Here is a 23,044-nt window from a genome sequence, read left to right as displayed (position 1 = left end):
GGCACTGTGTATTGCATTATAGCCCTACAGAACTCGGGTCCTACTTACCTAATCAAACGCTTCCACTGGCATATACCAGCTCGCGCACTCCGTTCGGGCTCTTTGAAACTGGTGAAGGTACCATCCTTCCGCCTTCAGAGATGGGGTGGCAAAAGTTTTTTTAATATCACCACTAGATGGTGGAACAAGCTACCTTTTCATTAAAAAAAATTCCAACGATCTTCTGTCCTTCAGAGAGGGACTGAAGACCTGGCTTTAGACTCTCTAACTAGGTAAGAACTGGTTTCTACATCACGCAGATGCTCTGTGAGCTACCTCCACAAGCGCCTTGACACCCCCGGGTAGTAGTGCGTTATATAAATAAATAAATAAATAAATAAATAAATAAGCTATCTAAAACACTTTAACAGCATTCCATTGTCTTGTGTGTGCCCCTGAAAGTTCAAGCTCATGCAGCTGGAGAAATAAACAAAATGATAACAGCTGGGGGAGGGGGGGTGGAAAGCACTTTTTTGTGGCAGCACATAATCAAAACATGTACTCACAACTTGTGGGCGGAGCCAAAGTCCCACTCTAGTGTTCCCTCACATAGTTGTCCGGCTACAGGTGCACTGTGCAACCCGGTCATAAACAAGTTTCAGCATTAGGAAGGCAAACGCTACCGCAGCTAAGGGGTTAAGTATTTCGTGCTGAACAACCACTGCGTTATTAGCATATCCATGAACAGTAAGTCTAATCAAAGTGTGAAAATCTTTCAAAAGAAGCAAATAAGATAATCCCTGACCCCCTCCCCCCTTTCTATGAATACACTGCCAGTGGGGTCATTCCAAAAACAACATGTGATGGACAGAATGCAGAACAATGTCATACATTCACCCCAGTACAGAGATCTGGGCCTAAATCCATCGTTTTATTGCTCACCATGCCTTTCCAGTTTGAACCCAGCCATATGCAAATCAGTCTTGACCCTGTGCCCCATGGGAACAGTCCAGCCCGAACTGCCAAGCCAGGTGGGGTCATTCCGGCAGGCGCCGCGCATTCCTTGCTCTTAGGCAGTGCTGTGACATTTTCAGGTGTTGGCTGGCCTCCAGGGTCACGCTCAGCACCTTGGGCCCTTGGTGTTCTGCAGACAAACTGCAAAAGAACTGGCCGCGCAGCCCAAAAACCTGTCCTTCTCGTCCTCGCGGCCCCCACCCATCCCCGGGCTGAGGGTTATCATCGACCAGCAGTAACTACCGCCGACAGCTGCTTGAAAAGTGAGGTGGCGGCAGACACTGCCCAGCACTGCCCGGTGTCGAATGGAGGACCCAGGCACTGCCTCGTTCTTCGGCCGTATCGTCGCGCTTCCTCGCCGGACCTATGGCTTTATTAATCGACATTTTTCAGCGCCGACATCTACGGAAGCCCAGCAGGAGGTACCGTGAACTTTAACTTACTTCAGAACCGTGCGCCTGTGACGTGAAGCTGCTCGTTCCTGTGTATGCACACAGGTGGCTTGGAGATCGGTTTGCTTCTGTGAGGTGCAGTTTTGTTTTGCTATTGCCTTTATCTAGCGCCTCATTCCACTGGCGAGGCGCTGGAGTACGCTCTATTGACAGGTAGCGCACTGTTACGTGGGATCGTTACAGATTGAAGAGTTTGTGTTATTGTTAACTCTACTGTGTCGCTAAACTCTATGCTTACGGCAAAGTTTACCGTTTTCGTTGCCCGGGATCATTGCACCTAAAAATGCAGACTCCGATTAAAGCCACTTGAAGCATTAGAAGCAGGGCTTTAAGTGTGCCGGGTACTGCCGGTGCTCAGCGCGGCAGTGCTTTAAAGAGGGTTCCTATCGGCCTCTCCATTTTTGCTCTCACCCTCAGGGTAAAAAATAAATCTTAACTGGAGCGGTGCCACCCTTCACTGCCTTTACTGTTACTTCAAATACTTGGTATAGTACTTTCACTGTCTCATCATTTCAGAACGGAAGCATTTTCAATGTTATATATAACAAAACCATAGTTGGGGCTTATTTATCTTATGCAACTAGCAACCATTGGCAGAGCCAACATTCCTGGCTTGTTGTGGGTGTAATGTTACTTGTTGTGTTTTGTGTGTGGATGCAATGACAGAAGCAGCAAATTACACATAATGCTAAGCACAAATTTTTAACTTACTTTTTAAGCCACGCCCTAATTACATCGGTCACGCCCCCCTTTGAGAGACCCCCCTTCCCCCCGTTTTTTCATCCCACTTAAACCCCTGATTGTAAGTAATTCTATTTTTTTTCACACCAGATTCCTTACTTTCAAGATTTCAAAAGTGGCCTTCATGGGTATAATGGCGATCAGACTGCCCCAGGCAGTTAAGAACTGGACAGTCCAGTGCTCCAAAGAAAAGTAGTGTAATGCATTTTATAATTTTAGTATTTTTAAAGGACTTACATACCCCCAGCAGGCCTAAAGTGCTTTTTGTTACATGGATAAAATGCTGCTCCTTATCATTTATGTGGTGCTCTGCTGCCCTAGAAGGACATTGTGTGATGGCGGCTAGGATTGTTTGAGAAGAAGTGCTGTGAAATAAATGAAGAAAAGAAGATCGTCTCAACCTTGATTTACTAAGGACTTCAACTGTTGATGAACCAAGCTCAGGATATATTTGTGTATTGTATGATGTGGCCTAAGGGCAAGAGCTGCCGACTTTGGAGCTAGGGAACCAGGTTCGAGCCTCGGCGTCGGCTCAGCATCCTGTGATTCTGGGCCATTCCCCATGCCTAACAAAAATGAATGTGTCCTTGTGTAACGTAACCGGTGCTCGTGTAAAGCGCTCCAATAGCTTCGGGTCGAGTTTGCGCTATATAAAACGGCCCAAAAAAAGAGCTCCCATTATCTCCCAGTGCACCCTTCAGATGTATGACGTGACGTTGCATGTCATGGTACTGAGAGGCGCCGGCCTGTCCGACACCGTTTCATTTTCGGGTAATTTCACTTCAGCCTCTCGGTTTAACAGCGTCCTTCCATAGGGAAGTGGCTGGCTTTGCTGTTGTTCTGACGTTGGTTTGGCAGTGTGTGGTGCTTTAAGCTTAATCAGTTGGAAAATGTTCCTTGATTAAAGCAGGGGGCTGCCAAGTAACCCTGATATAGTCTCTGGCGGCCCAGACATGGGCGGCTGCAAGCAACGTGTAATTATCTGTACTCCTGTAGGCCTTCCTTGCCAAATAGGAGTACGTTTTCTTTTTTTTATGTTTGAAAGCTTTATTGAGATAAAATTGTCAATACAGTAAGGTGACATCAGCGAAATAAAAAGCAAAGGGGCATTCATGGGAGAAACATAACATAGTCAACTGGTGGCACCATGAAAAGAAATCAAAGCATTTTGTAAAGAGATTTTAGGGGGGAGGAGGAGAGGGAGGGAAGGGGATGATAAACAATGCTAATACAGTTAAGAATAAAATAAAGATAAACCAGTTAATTGGTGGCAATAAAGTACAGTAGATGCACAACTACCTAGAAAAATATGTGGAATAAGATCCTTATCAAAAACACAAGTAAAGAAAGGAACTACATTAGTGAAAGCTAAAAAACATGAAACTACATGCAGGAGCACAACTGTTCAAGGAGGTTTAAAATTGTCACAGGAGAGCGGAGTGTATGACTTTTTTGCGAACTGATCTAAATATAGGGTAAGAGGCAACCAATAGAGTTCAACATTGCGAGAAGGTTTGCAGCTGGACGCAAATGCAACATCTAATCTATGAGAGTGACAAAGGAGGTTCCACCAACAACTCATGGAAAGTTTGGTAAAAGACTTCCAATTGGAGGTAATATGTTGGAACGCCAGAGCTAGCATAAGATCAAGAAGACCATGTGAATGTGGGGGAAGGTCAAAAGACTCGGATAGGCTACCCAAAAACACCAAAGAAGTAGAAAAAGAAATAGAAAGATTAAAAATACGGGAAATGCGAGACCAGACCTGCGTCCAGAAAAGTCGGACTGAAGGACAGAGAAAGAAAAGATGAAAGAGATCAGCGTTGGGAGCATTACAGGTCCAGCAGTTAGCAGTAGAAGAGGAAAGAAAACGAGAAAGAGAGAGAGGAGAAAAGTATAGTCTGTGGTAGAAGAAAAAAAAGGATTGAGTGAGGGATGCAGTACGGGAAGTTTTCAAGGATTTAGCCCAGAGTTTGTCCCAGAGAGAGATCGGCCACGAGCAATCGAAGTCTTTTTCCCAAGAGAGTTCCAATTTTGATTTGGGACGAGCAGGGTCAGGAGCTGAGAAATATCGATAAATAAATGAAGCCTTAGGAATAGTATAAAGAATGTTAAGTAAAGAGGAAGGTGGGGTAGGTATTACATTGGAGGTTAGAGAGTAGTATTGTTCAAGAACAGTTTCCATAAGGATGTAATATTTATTGGCAAACGAGGAAGGGCAACGAAATTGTGATTGAAATTGAGGAAAGGAACAAGGAGTGGACCCATCAAAAAGATGGTGAACCCAGATGACACCTTTCGATCTCCATGAAGACCAAGCAATGGGTCTATTACGTATGAGGATGAGTGAGTTATACCAAATGGGTAATAATAAAAAGGATTCGCGAGAGACCGAGATTGCGGATACCAAGGGTCGCAAAAGAGAAACAGTGTGTTTGAATAATGGGGGAGTGAGACAAGAAGCTTTAGCAGTGAAGCGAATTGCATCTTGAAAAGAGTAAGGAAACAATAAGTCACGTTCAACAGAAAGCCAAAGGGGAGAGAAAGGGTCTATGTCGTGCGGTAGCCAGCGGGAAGCCTGACGAAGAGAGAAAGCCTTATGATAAAGTCGAAAATCTGGAAAATTAACCCCACCACTAGATTTAGATTGACGAAGGGCTGAGAGAGAAATACGAGCTTTCTTCTGCTTACAAAGAAACTTAGACAAGACAGAATCAATACGACGGAAGTAGAGATCTGGGATATGGATTGGAAGCATGGAGAGTAAATAAATCAAGATCGGGGCAATCATCATCTTGATCGAGTCAAGACGACCCCACCAGGAAAGGTATAAGGGGTTCCAAGAAGAAAGCAAAGAGTCAATTCTAGAGATGACTGCAGACATGTTAAGTTGGATAGAGGATGAAAGAGAATTAGAGAAGAGAACGCCAAGATATTTTATTTTCTTACTGTTCCAAGCAAAGCCAGTGGAGGCAAAGAAGTGTGGAAGGCAAAATTTAGTTAAAGGAAGAATCTCTGTCTTGTCCGAATTTATTTTATAACCGGAAACCAGGGAAAATTTCTCAAATTCATCTAGTAAGGAAGGAACAGAGGTAACTGGATCTGAAATAAATAAAAGTATGTCATCTGCATAGGCCGATAGTTTAAGCTGATGAGCACCATACGGAAAACCAGAAATGGAAGAATTGTTACGAATAGAGGAAATGAAGGGTTCAAGTGCTAAAATAAAAAGAAGGGGGGAGAGAGGGCAGCCCTGACGCACTCCACGTTTAAGTGTAAAGGGGGAGGTAAGTTGACCATTGACGAGAACGGACGCCTTGGGCATAGAGTAAATTAAAGAGATATAGGAAATAAATTTCGGACCAAAGCCATGCCATTTCAGGGAAGCAATCAGAAAAGACCAATCTACCCGATCAAAAGCTTTTTCTTTTTTTTTCTATATATTTTTTTATTTTAACAGTAAGACAAGAGTAGGCATTACAGATATCAGGTGTCAAACAGGGACAGGCGGGGTAAATATTCATACAAAAACTATCGTAAGGAACACGTGGCCCATCACGATTACGCACATTAGAAAGGAGAAATAAACAGTCTAATATACGATCCAAAACAATCCCACCCGCGCGACCCCGTCCTCAATGATACAGGATAATTAAAACCAGTGTAGACACCCGGACAATAAAGGATCCGTGGAGAGTAAACAGCCCACCTCTCATAGAAAGGAAAAAGGAAGACAAAAGGGCCATAGAACAAAACAAAGGCAAAATAAAAAACCCTCCCCTAACCCCCCACCCTGCACCCCTGCAATGGCTACAGCCTAACCCCACTGACAGCGTGCCTGTCGCCCAAGAACTACCCTAAAAGAAGGGGAAAAGAGAGAAAGTGGAGGAGGAGAAAGCAAACACACTCCCGGTCTCCCGTACCCCCCCGCCAACAGCGACCTCCCCGAGACGTGGTAAAACCAATAGTCAGCAAAATATACGAACCAGTCGGGGGAGTATAGTCAATAACCACCCAACTCCCGTCACATTATAGGCACCACCCCGGCATTGCATAAAACTATTATATGAGATCTAAACGATCAAGTTCAGCCCTGGCCAGTACGATCTTTCATGAGAGTCTTCTTCACTCGAGCCGCCACCTTGATGGAAAAGGCAAAGCGTTCATAAAAGTTCATATCAGTGCAGTAGGATCGAATACCGGATAAAAGTTCACGAATCGAACGAGGAAAGATGTCCAAGAACAGCGAGTATCTCGAACAGTCACTGAGGAACTTGTTACCACACAGAAGACCGTCCATAGATGTGTTAGGTGGCAGCAGAATCGAGTAGGAGACGCTGGCGATAAGCACTGGCTGGCTTGTTGTTGACTGGGGACCGCCAAGGCTCATTAAATCCGGGATCTGCACGGGTACCTCGATTTCAAACGTTCGGTGCACCGCTGGTACCACAGCTAGCTGGAAACTTAACGCAGAGTCGTCCTCCGGTTCCAGGATACCGTTCACTCTCACAATCAGTGACCGGAACACAGCGATGGTATGCGAATGGAGCGCCCCAATGGCGGCCATAACGGCCTGCAGCGATGGCGTACCTTCCGTCCGCTCCATCCCCTCTCAGTAGGCGACAGAGCAGGACTAGAACCCCGGAGGCCGGCTACTCCGGGGTAACAGGCCACACAAATCTGATGTTGAACAGTGGGCGCTCCTCGTCTAGCAGAACACACCTTCGCCGACAGCGAGGGCCCCAGCCCGTCGACCCCGGGAGGGCAGCAAGGTCTTCGGGCACCGGACCCCCACCCCGGCAGCCGGCGTGACACGCTGGTGTGTCCTCGGTGTAGGTCATGCACAGGATCGTCACCAACAATCAACAATGCACGGCACACTCCGGGAGACCGGGCTCAGTCCAGGTCTCACGGCCGATGTTGATCAATTCCAACCCGGATAGGCTAGAAATCGAGGCCCCGGCTTCCACACGGTGTTAGGCCGAGAATGGAAACACGGCGTATCTTCGTCAGCCGATGAGGTAGAAAACTCGGGATTGCGCCATGAGAAGCAGAAAAACTTCATGAACAAGGAAATCTGGTGGAAGTTCAGGATGAAAGGCAGGATATTCGAGCTGCTGGCGGAGGTCAGCGGAGCCGGGAGCTTACGCGGCCATCTTGATTGCTAGCGTAGCTCCTCCTCATCAAAAGCTTTTTCAGCGTCAACCGAAATAGCCGCAAGGGGAATAGAAAGAGAGGGAGCTTTATTGAGGACATTGAGGAGGAGTCTGGAATTATCTGAAGTGAGACGACCCTTAACGAAACCACATTGTTCTTTCCCAATGAGATTTGGCATAAGTGGATCGAGACGAAGAGCCAACAATTTTGCAAAGATTTTATAATCCATGTTAACTAAAGATATTGGCCGATAATTCTTACAGAATTTGGGATCCCGTCCCTCTTTAGGGATAAGGCATATGGTAGCATCTTGAAATGAGCCTTGAGCTAGACCAGCGGAACAGAAAGATTGAAAAAGAGAGAGAAGTTTAGGTAAGAGAAGATCGGAAAAATGTAAATAAAGTTCAACCGGAAATCCGTCAGGTTCTGGAGTCTTACCTTTAGTTAGAGAAGATAGGGCAGTGGATAACTCAGAAAGAGTAAGATCTGAATCAGCGTTCGAGAAATTAAGATGGGAGGTATCTGGTTTGGGCAAATTCTCAAAATATGTTTGGAGGAGGTCTGAGGTAGGGGGTTCTCAGGGGAATACAAAGATTCATAAAAGGATTGAAACTGCTCCAAAATTTCTTTATCTGTGTGTAAGAGGACATTAGAGGGGGAATAGATAGAGTCTATGAGAGTTCGCTCTTTACGTGATTTTAGATAGTTAGCAAGCAATTTGCCTGATTTATTGCGGCCTCCATAGTATCGTGCACTACCTCGAAGAAGGAAAGAAGAAGCCGAATCTGTAGTAAGTTTATTAAATGCAATTTTCGCTTGAAGGAGCTCAGGAGACATTTGGTTTGGAGAGGAGGTATAAAATTGGTGTTCTAGTGACTTAATATGTGCAAGAGCAACCTTACGTTTTTGAAGAAACTTTCTCTTTTTCTTCGAAACAAAGTCGATAATAAATCCGCGGGCTGTGGCCTTGAAAGAATCCCAAAGAACATGGGGAGGAGTATCAGGATCAGAATTAAGTTGGAAGAATTCAGAGGTAAAAGAGCGAAAAGAGGAAGAGAAAAGAGGATCTGTGAGGAGAGAAGAGTTAAAGCGCCAGCGAGAGGATTTAGGAATAGGAGGAAGAAGATCAAAATCAGTGATAATAGGGGCATGATCAGAAATGACAATAGGTTCAATAGAAGAAGATATAAGGGATTGAGATAAAGAGGGAGAAAGAAAGATATAGTCCAAACGAGAAAAAGAGGCATGGGGAGGAGAGAAAAAAGAAAAATCTACAGTATCCGGGTGGGTAAGCCTCCAGGAATCCACAAGATGAGCCTGTGTAAGAGTATCAAGAAACTGTTTGTGAGGTTTGAAACGAACAGAGGATTTACGATCTAAAAAAGGGTCAACGATCTGATTACAATCCCCACCCAATAGGAAGGAATCATCTTTATACTGAATACATTTTGTAGTAATCAGGGGCCAAAAACAGGAATCACAACATGTAGGCCCATAAACATTGAACAAGGTAATTGGAATGGCATTAATAAGTAACTTAGCAAGAATCCAACGACCTTCATCATCCTTTTCCTCTAGAATTACCTTACATTTGAGGCGTTTGTGGATCAAAATGGCAACACTATTCTTTTTATGAGAGGCCGGAGAAAACAAAACAGTGCCAACCCATAATCTTTTTAGTTTCAAGGATTCAATATCGGTGAGATGGGTTTCCTGAATTAGAGCAATATCAGGATTGTGAGAGGAGAGCTGGGAAAGTACTCTCTGCCCCTTAATCGGGTGATTAAATCCTTTCACATTCCATGAAACAACTTTGAAGGTCAAAACATATTAAACTGTTCAAAATTGAAAAGTGCAAAAACATACTGTACAAGCAATAAGCCAAACATTAAAGAATTACAAAATAAGCCAACCATTAAAAGAATAGAAGGAAGAATAATGGAAAAGAGGAGAAGAAAAGGAGAAAGGAGAAGGAATAGGAAAAAGGGAAGGAGAGAGAATAAAGGAAAGGGAAAAGGTTCTGAAAAAGGAATAGAAGGAAGAAAAGATAAAATGCATAGAAGACAGTACAATTCCATAAGGATGACTGCAAGAAACATACCTGAAGGGGAAGAGACACAAAGGGAGATGGGGAAGTGGTGATGCGTAACAAGACGGGTAGACCAGGAGCAGAAGCACCATCGCACCGAAATCTCACAGAATTACAAAGAATGACACATGGTGAAGGGGTGAACCAAGACACGTCTGTAGGAGGGGAGAGAGAAAACAATTAATTATGAGTACATGACAGATCTGCGAATTACTATACGACAGGACATAAATATTGCAAGGAGCAAATACCGAAAAGTCAATTGAGATCCTGTTTAAATAACAAAAGGGAAACAAGAGAAGAAAGAGAAAAAGTCGAATAAAGAACGGAAAGCAGTAAAAGAGAAAAGGAAGAAGCATAAAACAGAACAATACAACAATGTATACCAGAAGGAGAATAAAGGAAAAAACATCGAAAGACCATTCCGGGAGGAAACAACAACAGCTACTCAGGAGATATAACAGTAGTTATCAGCCACTATGTGAAGGCGAAGAATCCATTCCATCGTTGTTGTGGAGAAGGAGGAAATTACGGAGTTCGCCAGGTTCTTGAAAAGACCAAGATTTGTTTTGATGAGTGACTCTGAAGGTACATGGGTGGAACAAGCCATATCGGGCACCAAGAGAGCGCAGAGAGGGACGAAGAGCCAGGAATTCCTTACGTCTAGAAGCGGTGGCATTAGAAACATCCTGGGAGATATAAACACGTTGACCCTGCCAAGATAGTTGTCGTTTGGCTCTTGCTGCAGAGAGGATGGATAACAGATCCGTGAATCTCAAAAAAAGGATGATGACACCACGAGGTTTTGTAGAGGTTGACGAATGCGATCCAAGTCTATGCGCCCTTTGAATGCTGATGGACGTGGAAGGTGGCATGTCCAATAGTTTCGGAAGGAAAGAGGAAAAAAAAGTAACTGGGTCGTCCCCCTCAATAGTTTCCGGCAAACCATAAATACGTAGGTTGTTCCGTCTATTTCGATTTTCCAAATCCTCTGTGTGGCGCTGTAAGGAAAGAACAGTCTTTTCTAAAGATTCAATGCGTCGTGAGTTGGAATGAACCTCAAGAATCTGCTGTTCTATGGAGGAGATGCGAGTATCCATGACCTCCCACTTGTCTTTCAAAAAGTTGCATATCCCTGCTCGTGTCTTCAATGAAAGGGCGTAACGCACGGATTTCTTCTAGAATTAAATCCATGGAAGGCGAGGAAGGAGCATCTGGTGTAGGAGAGTTCTGCTTCAGCCTTTTGGGAGTTGACGCAGAAGGTGAAGTTTTATTGGATGGCTGATGACCAGAAGATGAGCGCTGAGAAGAGGAGGTCGCCATCTCGACACCCAAAGTCGAGGAACTCACAGGGATATCAGGAAAGGAGGTGAACACAAATTTGGGCTTGCGCAAATTCACCATAGGAGAAAGCAGTTCAATAATAGTACTGTTGGCAAAGGTACATGTGGAGAAGTGTGCACCGTGAAGAATAGGGAGTTCGAGCCACTGGGAACGGGAGTGGTCTGATGATACTGAGTGATCTATCTAGAATGTTCTGCACATTGCTTTGATAACACACCACAATTCACAGCAATTGCGACTGGTATATGGAAGGACGGTATCACGGTGGCGTGAGTACTGTATTCCGTAGTGTCCGTTGAATTAAATTAAATTCCAGAAATATCCTGTTGGGAATTGCTGTACCATGCTACGAAAACGTGAATATTACACATGAACACCAGGAATAGGGCCAGTTCGATGGCTACGACAGCGCTAATACATCGACATGACTATGTTAGAGCCCAAATACGAGTATACATGTGTTATAGGTGAAAGTAGAAAATATGGCCCTTGAAGAAGAAGAAGTGTCATAGCCTGGAGTGACAGCACCAACTATGTCGCAGAAAGAACGTGTTCATGCCTTAACAACATACACCATATTGAGTAGCATGTGGCAATCCCGTATGTCAAAAGTAGATATCAGAGCAGGACAGAAAACTTAAAGCAGCATAGGGACATTGCAGCAGGTAGCAAATTATGAGGAGCAAAAATCGCGGCTCGCATATCAGCTGCGGTAACCATAAAATGGCGGCTGCATAATAGTCCGTCAGGAGAATGACCTGAGGTGAAAGAAGGGCACAAATGGACGTTAAATAGCCCCAAAAGCTCACCTCCAAGGTCCGAGGGCGAAGGATAGGTGGTAGAGCAAGGGAAATGACGCCAAGAAGCGGAAAGACAGGAGTCCGGTGATGAAACCGCCAGCGCTGAGGCGGGTCTCAAAATGGCGGTTCCCGGCAGCTCGAAGTTCAAAGTCGCGGCAAAGTCACTGGAAATGGCATTCAAAAGCCGTAAAGACGCACTCTCTGCTCACGGCATGCTCCGTTTCCTGAATTCGGTGTCTTGCAGCAAAAACGGTCCCTTTCACTTCAGGGAAACCATGCGTAGATGCTTCGGCGCTGAGGAGCTCTCCGCCTAGCCGTCCATCCTGCGCGGCACCTAAGCCACGCCCCCCCAGGAGTACGTTTTCTGATTGTAAAGACAATCTATAGTATTGCCCTTTGGTGGTTACACACTCGGTGGCCTCTTAACATTGACTTGCTCCGTGGGAGAAGATTCGGAGTCCACAGGAATTCTTTACTCTCACACACAGAGTATGTATGGGGTCGAATAATTTTGCAAGGATACCCTCACCTGAATCTCTTGTAACTGCACAGAAGCCAGAAGAGGGAGGAAGTAATGATCTTACAGTTACAGCTCACCACCACGCAATATACAGAGGAGAGGATGTGGGGTAACGGCCAGAGCTGCCTACTATTTTGGTACTGGGGAGCCAGGGTCGCGTTTTGACGATGGCTCAACATCCTGTGATTCTGGGCAAATCACTTAACTTCCCCGTGTCTACAAAAAACAATTCTTCCTTGTGTAATGTAACTAGGTGTAAAGTACCCCATTACTTTCGGGTCGTGTCGGTGCTATGTAAAACGGCCCCAAAAAAAATCAACCATGAGGACAAAGCCCTGGTACCTCATCAAACTCATTTGAAGGGGGGGTCTAACAATAATGGAAGCTGTTAGTAGAGAGATGTTGGGTTACACAAGGAACGGAGGATATATTATGTCCAGGGTACTCTTTGGTCACGATACCGTCTCCTCCCCAATATAAATAAACTGGTTGGGTTTAATACTAAAGCGCTCTTTGTTACTTCATGCTATAACCGATGGTGTGCTGTTGTGCCATAAACTTACTAGAGCCATAACATAGATAGCTGAGTGCATGATACAACATCTCACAGGGTGCCACAAGTTATTACAGATGTTATGCAGAAAGCAAGAGCAGGTCAGGGGACATAACACGTTGGAGTTTTTATTAAAGAAGCCCTACATCTGACAAAAGATCAAAAGCTAACAGTACTCACTATCTTATTTCAACACCTTTAATGATCCGTATATATTTCAGAGCCTTCATCAGAATCTTAGCAGCCTAGAAATATATTTACTCCAATATTGATTTTGCTGCTCCAAAATCAGAGTCACCGTGAATGATCATAGGATAATTAAAGCCCCTAGTGTGGATGGCCTGGGAAAAATGTCATTGCAATCCAACTTGGGCTCTGCCTTGGGGAAAGATCCTAAGACCCATCCAGCTTTTTCAAGGTCCCGTTTAGAGTAAACAATTGCCTCTTCCATATCCTTCAGTCCTTTTAACCTTTTACATACAAATATCCTAGTTTTGTGTTTCTACATTCAACTGATTGGATGCCTGTTCAGGCTAGCCATAACAGCAGAATTGTTTCTATGGTTTATAAGAGTTTACATGTTTTTGCCCCTAAAAACGGAAGAGAAAATTGCTAGACATATTGTATTGAGACAGTCAACATGGGGTGAGGAAAGTTCCTTCATGTAGCTTGGTTCAAAAACGGGAGAAGAGGATTATGTGCACTAATCCCCAAAAATCTTATTGGTCGGATCATTGCTCAACTCAAGAGTTGATCCTGCAAACTCTCTATACGTGACAAATCTCAAAAATCTTGAGGAAAGATTCTGTGTTTCCAAGCATTCAGGTGTTCACCTTGCCAAAGCATTGGGAAGCTAGACACAGCCTACACAGTTCAATGTCGAGGGCAGGGTTAAACGAAGATGTTCATAACAGAGTTGACTCAATGGCACTTACCCACAATGCCTGATAGGGAACTTGTGTCTCGCTAAGGAGGAATGAATGCTAAAAGCTTCTAATCAAGTAATCAATACCTCCAAACATTGGGCCCAATTCACAAAGATAAACTGAGACCAAAAGTCTATCTTTACGACTAGTAGCTTACCTTTCTGAATACTGAAAAGTAGTAAAGTTAACACTTTGCATGCTCATGACGAGCTGAGCTCGTCATGAGGCACGGTGCTCCGGTGCTCATGACGAGCTCAGCTCGTTATGAGCCGTGGAACGCTCGCATGCGGGGATAATTCCCCTGCTGTGCCTAGCGTTCCACGGGAACCGGTGCACCTGTGACGAGCTGAGCTCGTCATTAGCACAGGAGCGCCGTGCCTCATGACAAGCTCGTCATGAGCATGTGGGTGCTGTGCGCGCCCCCTCCCCCCCAGCACAGCGGGGAAATTAGCCCCCGCAGTGAAGGGGTTAAACTTTTGGTCTAAGTTTACCTTTGTGAATACCGAAAAGTACTAAACTTACACAAAATTGTCAGTTTACCTTTGTAAATCAGGGCCCTTCCCTTTCATATAAAGATGGTAGAAGACCGTAATTTCCTCACAAATGGCGCCCAGTTTGCAATGGCAATTGAGCTGAGGGTGTCCCCATCTCTTCCTAGATGTAATTCTTTGTTAAACCCAGCTTTTTATGTAAATCCAGACTCTTCCTAGTTGGCACAAGCAACGGGTTGAGGAGCACCTACTGATTCGCCCGTAGATTGAGCTATGCCCATGTCATCAGCATCTTTGCTGCAACACAATCTTTTCTGCTACATTTGAGAAACCATGGCGGTTTTAACAGTTTTAATCGTTTTTCTCTCTTAAACATTTTAGTTTCAACTTTTCATGCCTTGTGTTGTCCCCGAGATTCATTGCTCAAAGTGAAGCCATCTCGCGGTCCTTCTTTGAAATTAATATGCATACCCCAAATTGTCCATAAACTGATAATTCGATAACCCAACCAAATGCTGTTGCATTTACATAGTGCTTCATACCCCAGATGAGGTGCTAAAGTGCTTTCGGTGGGCATGTAGCTTGCTACTCCAGACACCTTTGACCATGAATGAAAGTTCAGTGGGAGGAATTTAGACTTTGACTGACAGCTTCACATGCATGCAAACTGCCACTACAAGACATCTTTTGACCCAATGATAAATTGAATGAATATTCATAACTTAGGCTGTCTGCATTTTCGATTCTGAGAACTCTTCTGTGTCATTTGGGAAATCGTGATGCGGGTTGTGTTGGGTAGAAGTGGTGTAGATTTAAAAAAGCAAGCATTTGTTTTGCAGGGTAAGGGAAAGTGTGGGAAGCAAATGGTTAAAAAACAGAATTTCTTTGTAGAACTGTGTTAAAAATTCAAATAATAAAGTGACGCTTTAAAGGGATGGACTGAAAATATTTTTGCTTTAGTGCAAGAAAAATCTCCATCCTTTTATAATGCTTTTCTCCAGTGCCTGTAAAATAGAAATAAAATCATAACTTTTGCACCCAACCGTTGTAAGGCAGTACCAACCATTTACTGTTGTTTGGTCGTGTTCATGATTGGGAGGTCTAGGTTATTGACATTTTGCTGTCCAGATGCTCAAACTCTGGAAACAGTACCCTGTTAACATTTGTTATTATTAGGGCTTACTCCATTCCTCTTTTATTCAAGAGGACTATAGATGCTCGTTGGCTATGAGTAGTTCTCGCGAGAGACCTTTTTGTTTAAAAAAACATAAGTTGTATCTGGACTAGGGCTATCAAACGTATATGCCCAAGGGGCATGAGACCATGTCACCTTTTCACAATAACAAATCATTATGTTATCATTACTTTTAGATTCATTGTGTGTTCATTTATGTGGGTAGCATAAAAATCTGGAATGACCCAGGCTCTGCTGAATGTAAGTTGGATATTTCTGGTTTAGCGGAATGTTGCAATCATCTGTTGCGTATGAGACATGAAGTGAACCCGCAGAGTGTTACACATATCGAAACTTTACTTTGTTAAAGTACTGTACCCATAGACAGTGCAAACACTTTGATAAAAATGACGGCTTGCATGTAAGTCACAGAGCTAGAAACCATCATGGGCAAGGGTCCAATGACTTCGGCTAACCATAGTCACAACATTTGAAAACGATGACAGCCGCTATGTGCCCCTAGAAACATATTAGGAAGAAGATATTCTAAACACAAACAGTGAGTTAAGTATTTGTGGAAAATGTTAGAATACTTCCAATGACTTAGTGTTTTGATACATTGATTCAGTTAGTATATTGGATCCTTTGTAATATTTCTCTGAGTCGTGAAATATGGTTCCTTTAAGCTTTTATATATCTGAATGATTGCAAGACTTTCTTCTTGCTTTACCTATATTTATTGTGTGTGTTTATTGTCTATTTTTATCTTAACTAATGTAGTTTTAAAATGTTATGGTTTTGCTTAAAACCGTAATGTTGACAGTGAATATCCCTCTCACATACTGCCAACAGTATTCTGTGTATGTCAAAGTTGGCTAATACTCTTGGCATTTTAAAACTCCGCCCAGCCTTTCCACGTTAACTCTTTCGAGAGTGTTGTTTATGTCAAGCTGAAGGACCTCCAGCAAGTCTTCTTGTTACATTGTGCAGCCTTGAGACTATTGTGATGACAGAATGCATGCTACACAATAAATAAGCTTCTAGATGCCCTCTGAATGGAGTGAGCTCTGACTAGGTCTAGTCCCAGTAAGAAAGGCACCATTTTGGGGAGCTGGAAGGGGATAAAGGCTGTGGACAGAGTGCACTGGATCTTTTATTATTAGTCTCAACTCTGTAATAAAGTGGTTCTCCATTACTTATGTCTCCTACTAAAAGGGTGTTCTAGGCTTCTGTAGGTATGATCCTAGTTTGAAAGGCTTGTTAAAAAAGATTATATCTGTTCCATACACAACCTTACACTGGAGATATAAACATGAAATATTTAAATCATAAAAATATAGCGTCAATACGGGCAAGTTAGAACTTTTTAAATGACTGATGAATATGTATCTTTTATGTCTCTCCCGAATATGTTTTTATGATGTGTCATTTGTGTCTGTCTGTATGTATATTTACACTGATAAAAATATTACATTTGAATATTTTTTATAAATTAGTTTAGGTTCTATTTGCACAGTATCATACATTTACGTTGAATAATGTGCATATGGATGCTGGTCGCCCCTCTATAAATAGCATAGCGGAGTTATTTGGTTATTGGTTTGCTTTCACACTGTCTCCTTGGCCTTGAGGAGTTGCTCTCTTTTTTATTCTGGTCTCATACTTTTGGTTGCCACAGATCACGGCTGAGTTTGAATTAATTAAATGGAGTATATTAATGTTTTGCTTTGTTCATCTGCATGTAAACTACTTTAAGTATATTGCTGTCACTATTCCTCCTCTCCTGGCCTCTCTGGTTTTGGGGACAATTTCTTACCCCTAAGGCCTCTTTTTGTTGATTTAGAAGGCAAATTCACTTACAGTGGAAATTTTGCAGTGAACAACTGTGTCTGCCTAGAAGAGCCCAAGATTTGCAACTATGTCCCCGCTCTTGTGTCTGATTCAGTGGCAGTGTAACTTGGGCTGTGTCTTACTGGTAGTCGGATGTGACATCTGGAAGTTGAGCTTTTTTCAGCAACACAAAAGCATCAGCATTGATTAGTAGGGGAAAGTATCAGAGAACATTTGGGGAGGTCAGGTCAACAGTATCTTCATGGCTGATTAGTGCATTGATATTCCACCAACTTAGGGTGAATCTCAAGAAAGCTTTAGGGCCCCCCGGGAATGTGTGGGTTGTGGAACTCCCAGCCTGAAGAGAATCCAGGATTTGCTCCTGTGAGGGGGGATTGTCTCTATTTGTCTGTTTGGCCATTACGTTTCTAGTCTCCCATTAACCGGTTTTCTAGGCTTCTGTTTCTAGGTGTTTTAGTTGTTTGAAAAATGTGTCTAAAAAGAATGTTTACAATGAGTGGGGCCGTGGACCACAATTGTACTGAAGAAGGTGTTTGAATCAATGAAACAAAGGTATACCATGCACCCGAAAGACGTGGATGCCTCTCAGGGAAGGGTGAGGGGGTCAAGAGTTCCCTATGCCTTGGGCATTGGGCTACAAGGGAGATTGAATCTTGTGTGCCTTCTTACTTGAGTAGGACTTATGCATGCATTGGTCTTGCGGCGTCTTAGGTCTACTTTGCATTTACTAAGTAGTGATGTTGGTGGATCACTATACCCTGCCTTACCATTCCATCACCCTGAAGAGCCACGTCGAAGCAGAGTTGGACTGGTGAACCACGAGCAACCCTGGCAAAAATCCTAACTCAGGCCAACTCCCTTCCTCTCTTTGTGCAGAGTCTCTCTTTCCGTCCATCCATTCTCTCTACTCTCAACTTTCTCCCTCTTTGATCTCTTTCTCTCTACCTCCCAGCCTCTCTATCTCCCTTGTCTGCCTGCTTAGAACCTGTTTAGAAGGACTCTGGCCCACCATGGGGAGTCCCGGTGGAATAAAAGGCCTGTCCGGCGCTGTGAGAAGGAGGTTTGTCAGGGCCTCCTGCAGCTGAGCCGGACAGAAAACACACACGATCAAGTGTGCTCCAATCAGAAGGACTCGAAGCAGTGCTAAGTTGGGTAAATGTCTTCACCGATGAGGGAAGATGTTTTCTAAACAAGATCTCAGATATATAGGCCTTACAAGAAAATGTACATTAAATAGACCTGTAACTGTGCTTAGAAAATGTGTGGCGTCTTGTTGCAGAGCCAGCAACCGAGAAAGAAACACCAGTGCAACATCAGGATGCATGCTGAGGTTTTTACATAGCAAGACTTCGATGCATGCCTCCCTAACAAAGGGAGGCCTTTCATCTCTAGGTACAAAGCAGTGTTTCATAAGGACGTTTTAAGAGATTCTTTCTTCCTAAAGACAAGAACACGAAAAGGATGGCACTGCCGTGCTTCTGACAGAGGTTCTGTAACTGCTGCCACGAACAAAAAAACAAACAAAACAAAAAAAAGGCTGTCATCTTTCCACGACAGTTTCCCGCCTTATCCCGATGCAGTATCAGTGCAGCTGCAGGAGGCTGTTCTGGTGGTTTCTGATAAACCCCAATTTGACGTGCAGATCCAGATGAAAGCTAAAAATATAACACCAGCAACAGTGCAGATGTAACATATGACAGAAAAGACCCCGTCCAGATGGTTGCACTCACAGAACAACCCTATGAACAAGCATTTGCAATGCAATAGGTCTCGCATTAGGAAAGTTTGAGCTATTGGTACTGTAAATGACACATTTTTTTTATATGTTGGTTTTGAAAATAGCGAAATTAATAGCTTTGTCATTTACAATGCCAATAGTTTTATCTTTCGCAAATGTGACACCTATAGCATTTGTAATGCAATATGTGTTGTATTTACGTGACTTAGATGTATTGATATTACAAATAAAAATGGCTTTTAATTTTTTTAAGAATTAATACTTAAATAAAAGTTATTGTAATTTATAACGGCAATAGCTTTTGTAAATAACTTTTGTGAAGATTATGTTCATTGTATTTTATTGTGACGAAAATCCAAGAACAGAAGTGAAATATTAACATCTTTTTGTGACATTTGTAATAAAGCTTGAAACATCGAGAGAACATATTTGAACCAGTTGTTGTTGAATGGTTGCACATATTGATGCTGTGGTGGTGCTGATTGATGTGGTGGCGACGAGTGATGCTGTGGTGGCGACGAGTGATGCTGTGGTAGCGCATAGTGATGTTGTGGTGCCCCTGAGTGATGCTGTGGTGGTGCGATAGATAGATAGAGTGTGCTAGATAGATAGAGTGAGGGCGATAGATAGATAGAGGGAGGGCGATAGATAGATAGAGGGAGGGCGATAGAGTGAGTGCGATAGATAGACAGATAGATAGAGTGAGGGCGATAGATAGATAGACAGATAGATAAAGTGTATTTATGTTGCATTGAGTAGAGTGTAAGTATGAGGTGTGCAATTATATGGCACTGAGTAGTATTATGTGGAGTGTATTTACGTTGCATTGAGAAGAGTGTAATTATGTGGCGTGTAATTATGCAGCACTGAGTGGTAATATGGGGAGTGTATGTTGTATTCAGTAGAGTGTAATTTTGTGGCGTGTAATTATGTGGCACTGAGTGGTATTTGGAGTGTATGTTGCATTGAGTGCAGTGTAATTATGTTGCATATAATTATGTGGCACTGAGTGGTATTTGGAGTGTATGTTCCATTGCAGAGTGTGTGAGGGTGCAGAGTGTGAGGGTGCAGAGTGTGTGAGGGTGCAGAGTAAGGATCTCAAGGTGCTGGGGGGGTGTGGGGGGATTGCTGGCCCTTCGAAGGAGCTGCGGTTCAGTCAAAGAGGTTTTGATATTTCCATGTCCAAAATTCTGCCCAACTGCTCTGTTGTTCCCTTACTCTCTAAGCATGTCCTGCTGCAGCCCGTGGGACACGCTCATTCAAGAAATCCAGGTGTTCTACAAGTGACTTTGTCAGCACAAGTTTCTTTTACCCAATTTCAGGACTCAGTCCACGTTGGGCAATGCCCCCAGAGAAACCAGGGGCGTAATGCCAACCCCTGCAGCCCCTGAGCTGCAGGATGCCCCTCAGCCCTGGTCCCATTCAGCCTTAAGTCACTGGATATCTATCAGATATAGAAGTCTCGGGGCTCCCTCAGCATATTCTACAGTTAGACAACAATAAGGTGCTTAATGCCACTGCGAGAAATGACAGCATCAGGGGAGGTTCTCATCCCTTATGTCTCAGACGTGAACAACCACCTGGATAATTTAAGCAATTTCTGGTGCAACCCTGGCATAGCACAGGTACATTCATTCCCCAATGGCAGAGTGGGTTCAATGAAGGTTCTTAATATCAAGGCACTATGAATCCCTCCTGCGGTTACAGTGGACAATACACTCATGTCTTTAGGATGTCCCCATTATGAGAGTAATATTAAGGACAATATTCCCCCAGAATTGAGCTGACTGAAATGATTGTCAAACATATAAGGATGCCTGACCAGCTGAAGCGCCGTTGTGTGGTTTCCCTACATTTCGACTAAAAGTGTGACTTGTCACAGCAAGTTGGAAATGGGACTGGGAACCTATTATGATCCTGTTCTGCCTGCACCTGGCCACTTAAACGGTAGCTTCCGCAGACTATCACGTTCACAGATCAAGTGATTAAACGTACGAATGCGATTGCGTGTGAATGGGGGTTGAATCGTGCACTCTAAATGGGAGCGAACGTGTAAAGGGATGATTTGAACACTGGGTTGTGAAATAACAAATAAAATACACGTGCAACCAAGCATACACATACTGACAGATGCGCATGTGCGGAAACAGACACGAGAAAAACAGAGGATGCAGAAGCATAGTTTGCGGCAGGAGTGGACAACGGACTCAAAGAATACAAAACAAGTTGAGCAGCTCCACTTCCCGATGGTCTGATATTGGTATTTTCCTAAGCACTTTTCTTTCCTGAAGGTGTTGCCTCTGTCCATTCCTGCAGCTCTGATGGCCAACTCTGAACGGAGAGATCAGGTTTGGTTGCAGAAGAAAATCACAATAGTTGAAGACCGGACTCTTTTATGTGGCTGCATTTTTGCCTCGCTGTGTCCTTTCACTGGACATTCTTGAGTTGTAGAAAACATTGTGCCACGTGCACTCCCACAGTGCGAACTACACTTCACACTTCAACAGGACAGAAGTATTAGAAAAGGTTTTGGGAAATCAAATGAAACTTATTTTTTCCTGGTCCTTCCCCTGTGAGTCCTCAACAAAGAGGAAACTACTTTCTCAATTAAAAATAAAATCCAGCTAAAGTCATCAATATGGATCGCAAGGGATTGAAAGCAAAAGTCGATGTGTTGGCTCAGGAAGATTCTATCATGAAAGGACATCCAACAACAAATGAGTATGAAAAATACAACGGTGTAAATCCTTGTATTACATGACATGTGTTGTAAAGTCGGCCATTTGACGCTGAGAGGGAGATGCAGAAGAGCCCCTCATGCATTCCTTTGGAGGAAGAGAGATGCATCCAGTCCGCTGACAGCAGTGGGTGACAGATTAATGCGTATCTATGGTGTATGCAGTCAAGCCAGCGGCTGAAGGGTTGACCCCAGAGCACTTGAAACAACGCGTCTGTTGGGCAGCAGACAGAAGAGGGGGCGGAGTGTTTAACCTATAATATATCCCAGTGTTAGGAACCTGTGCTATTTACCATATTTGTAATGAGTTTGCCAAGCAAGGAAATTAACCTGCGAGGCTAGAATGCAAACAGCGATACAGGGGACCCTCAAGGGTCCTTCCATCCGGCTCTTCGATGGCGGGGGGGGGGGGGTGGAGGGGGCTGGAGGGGGCTGGAGGGCTAAACCTGTTCTGCCCTATTAATGGATTTTTTAAAAGTTGCTACTGAAACTGCAAGCTTCCTTTATGAAACAGCAAAAATAGCAAGCTTCCCAGAAACCGCTCTCCAAATACCGAACAGATTTCAACAGAACGACCTTCAAAATGAGAAGCACGGGTTGAGTGCAGCCTGCAGCAAACTTCTGCTGCGGAAGCGCACATACAAATACGGATCTGCGCTTTGCACACACAAACATGCGGGGATAACATGACAATAACAAAAAAACATTGAACCGGGAACGTGCAAAAGAAAGAAACGAAAGTAGATGGGAAATGAAGGGAAGGTTAAACAAGAAAAACAAGCAAACAAATCCCCCCGGCCCTCACTTACCACATGCCGTCTACCTAAAGCCACAGAAACGCTGGAGCACGCACACCGCAAGTCGGCCTGGAGCACGCCTCGGTAGAGACGCGGGAGGACAGGAGCGTGACGCCGTGAACGTGCACGTTGGCGTTCCCGCGCGTTCACAGACCTGAGTCGGCTCGTGCCCAGGTCTGGATCGGCTCGTGCCCAGCTCTGTCTCCCTTGGGAAGGAGCAAGGCGACTATAAGTCTCGTTGGCGGCAGCGCTTTGCGCTGCAATGCCAGCGAGACCTAAAAAACAACAAGAAAAACAACTTTTTTAGTGCAGCTTGCATTTGGAGGAAACCCATGAGACCTCCGACTCCAGTAGCCACCTGTTAACCCCCACCCCACCCCTTACATGGATATTAGATTAATAAAGCCCTGTCTGGTCTGTGGGGGCCTCCATCTTGTTCCTCAGATGATCCCATCCTGCACCGCGCCTGCCTGGTGGTGAATGGCCTTTGTGCCTGTCCCACAGGCGACACAGGATGAACTCGTGGATGTACAGGCCTCCATCGGTATTCTTCTGTGGGGCTGTAGAGTAGTACTGAAAAAATACAATAGGTTTTTTGATGCAGAGTGCAATCAGATGGTCTAAGGCCCTGAACGTTACCAGTTCTGCAATAAAATGAAAAGCAATGCATTATGTTGCTGC

At 44.0% G+C, this 23,044-nt stretch overlaps 1 protein-coding gene across 3 annotated transcripts in view; it reads left to right on the top strand.

Annotated features, from left to right (window-relative positions):
• The window catches only part of ATP2C1 (ATPase secretory pathway Ca2+ transporting 1), a 912,406-nt gene that overhangs the window by 43,227 nt on the left and 846,135 nt on the right, over positions 1–23,044 (top strand). Inside the window, exon 1 of one of the 3 annotated variants that reach the window (XM_078663878.1) lies at positions 1,273–1,415. The exons of 1 other annotated variant lie outside the window; for it this stretch is intronic. In XM_078663878.1, coding sequence (XP_078520004.1) covers positions 1,299–1,415 — 117 coding nt within the window. In that variant the 5' untranslated portion in view covers positions 1,273–1,298. Of the gene's footprint in view, positions 1–1,272; positions 1,416–23,044 lie in introns of those variants that run through there. One more of the 3 variants, XM_078663879.1, reaches the window with a different exon arrangement.

This window comes from Lissotriton helveticus, chromosome 10 (genome assembly GCF_964261635.1).
Source record: "Lissotriton helveticus chromosome 10, aLisHel1.1, whole genome shotgun sequence".
NCBI classification, from domain to species: Eukaryota; Metazoa; Chordata; class Amphibia; order Caudata; family Salamandridae; genus Lissotriton; species Lissotriton helveticus.
The sequence above is the reverse complement of the archived record's forward strand: the minus strand, read 5'-3'. Positions and strand labels throughout refer to the sequence as shown.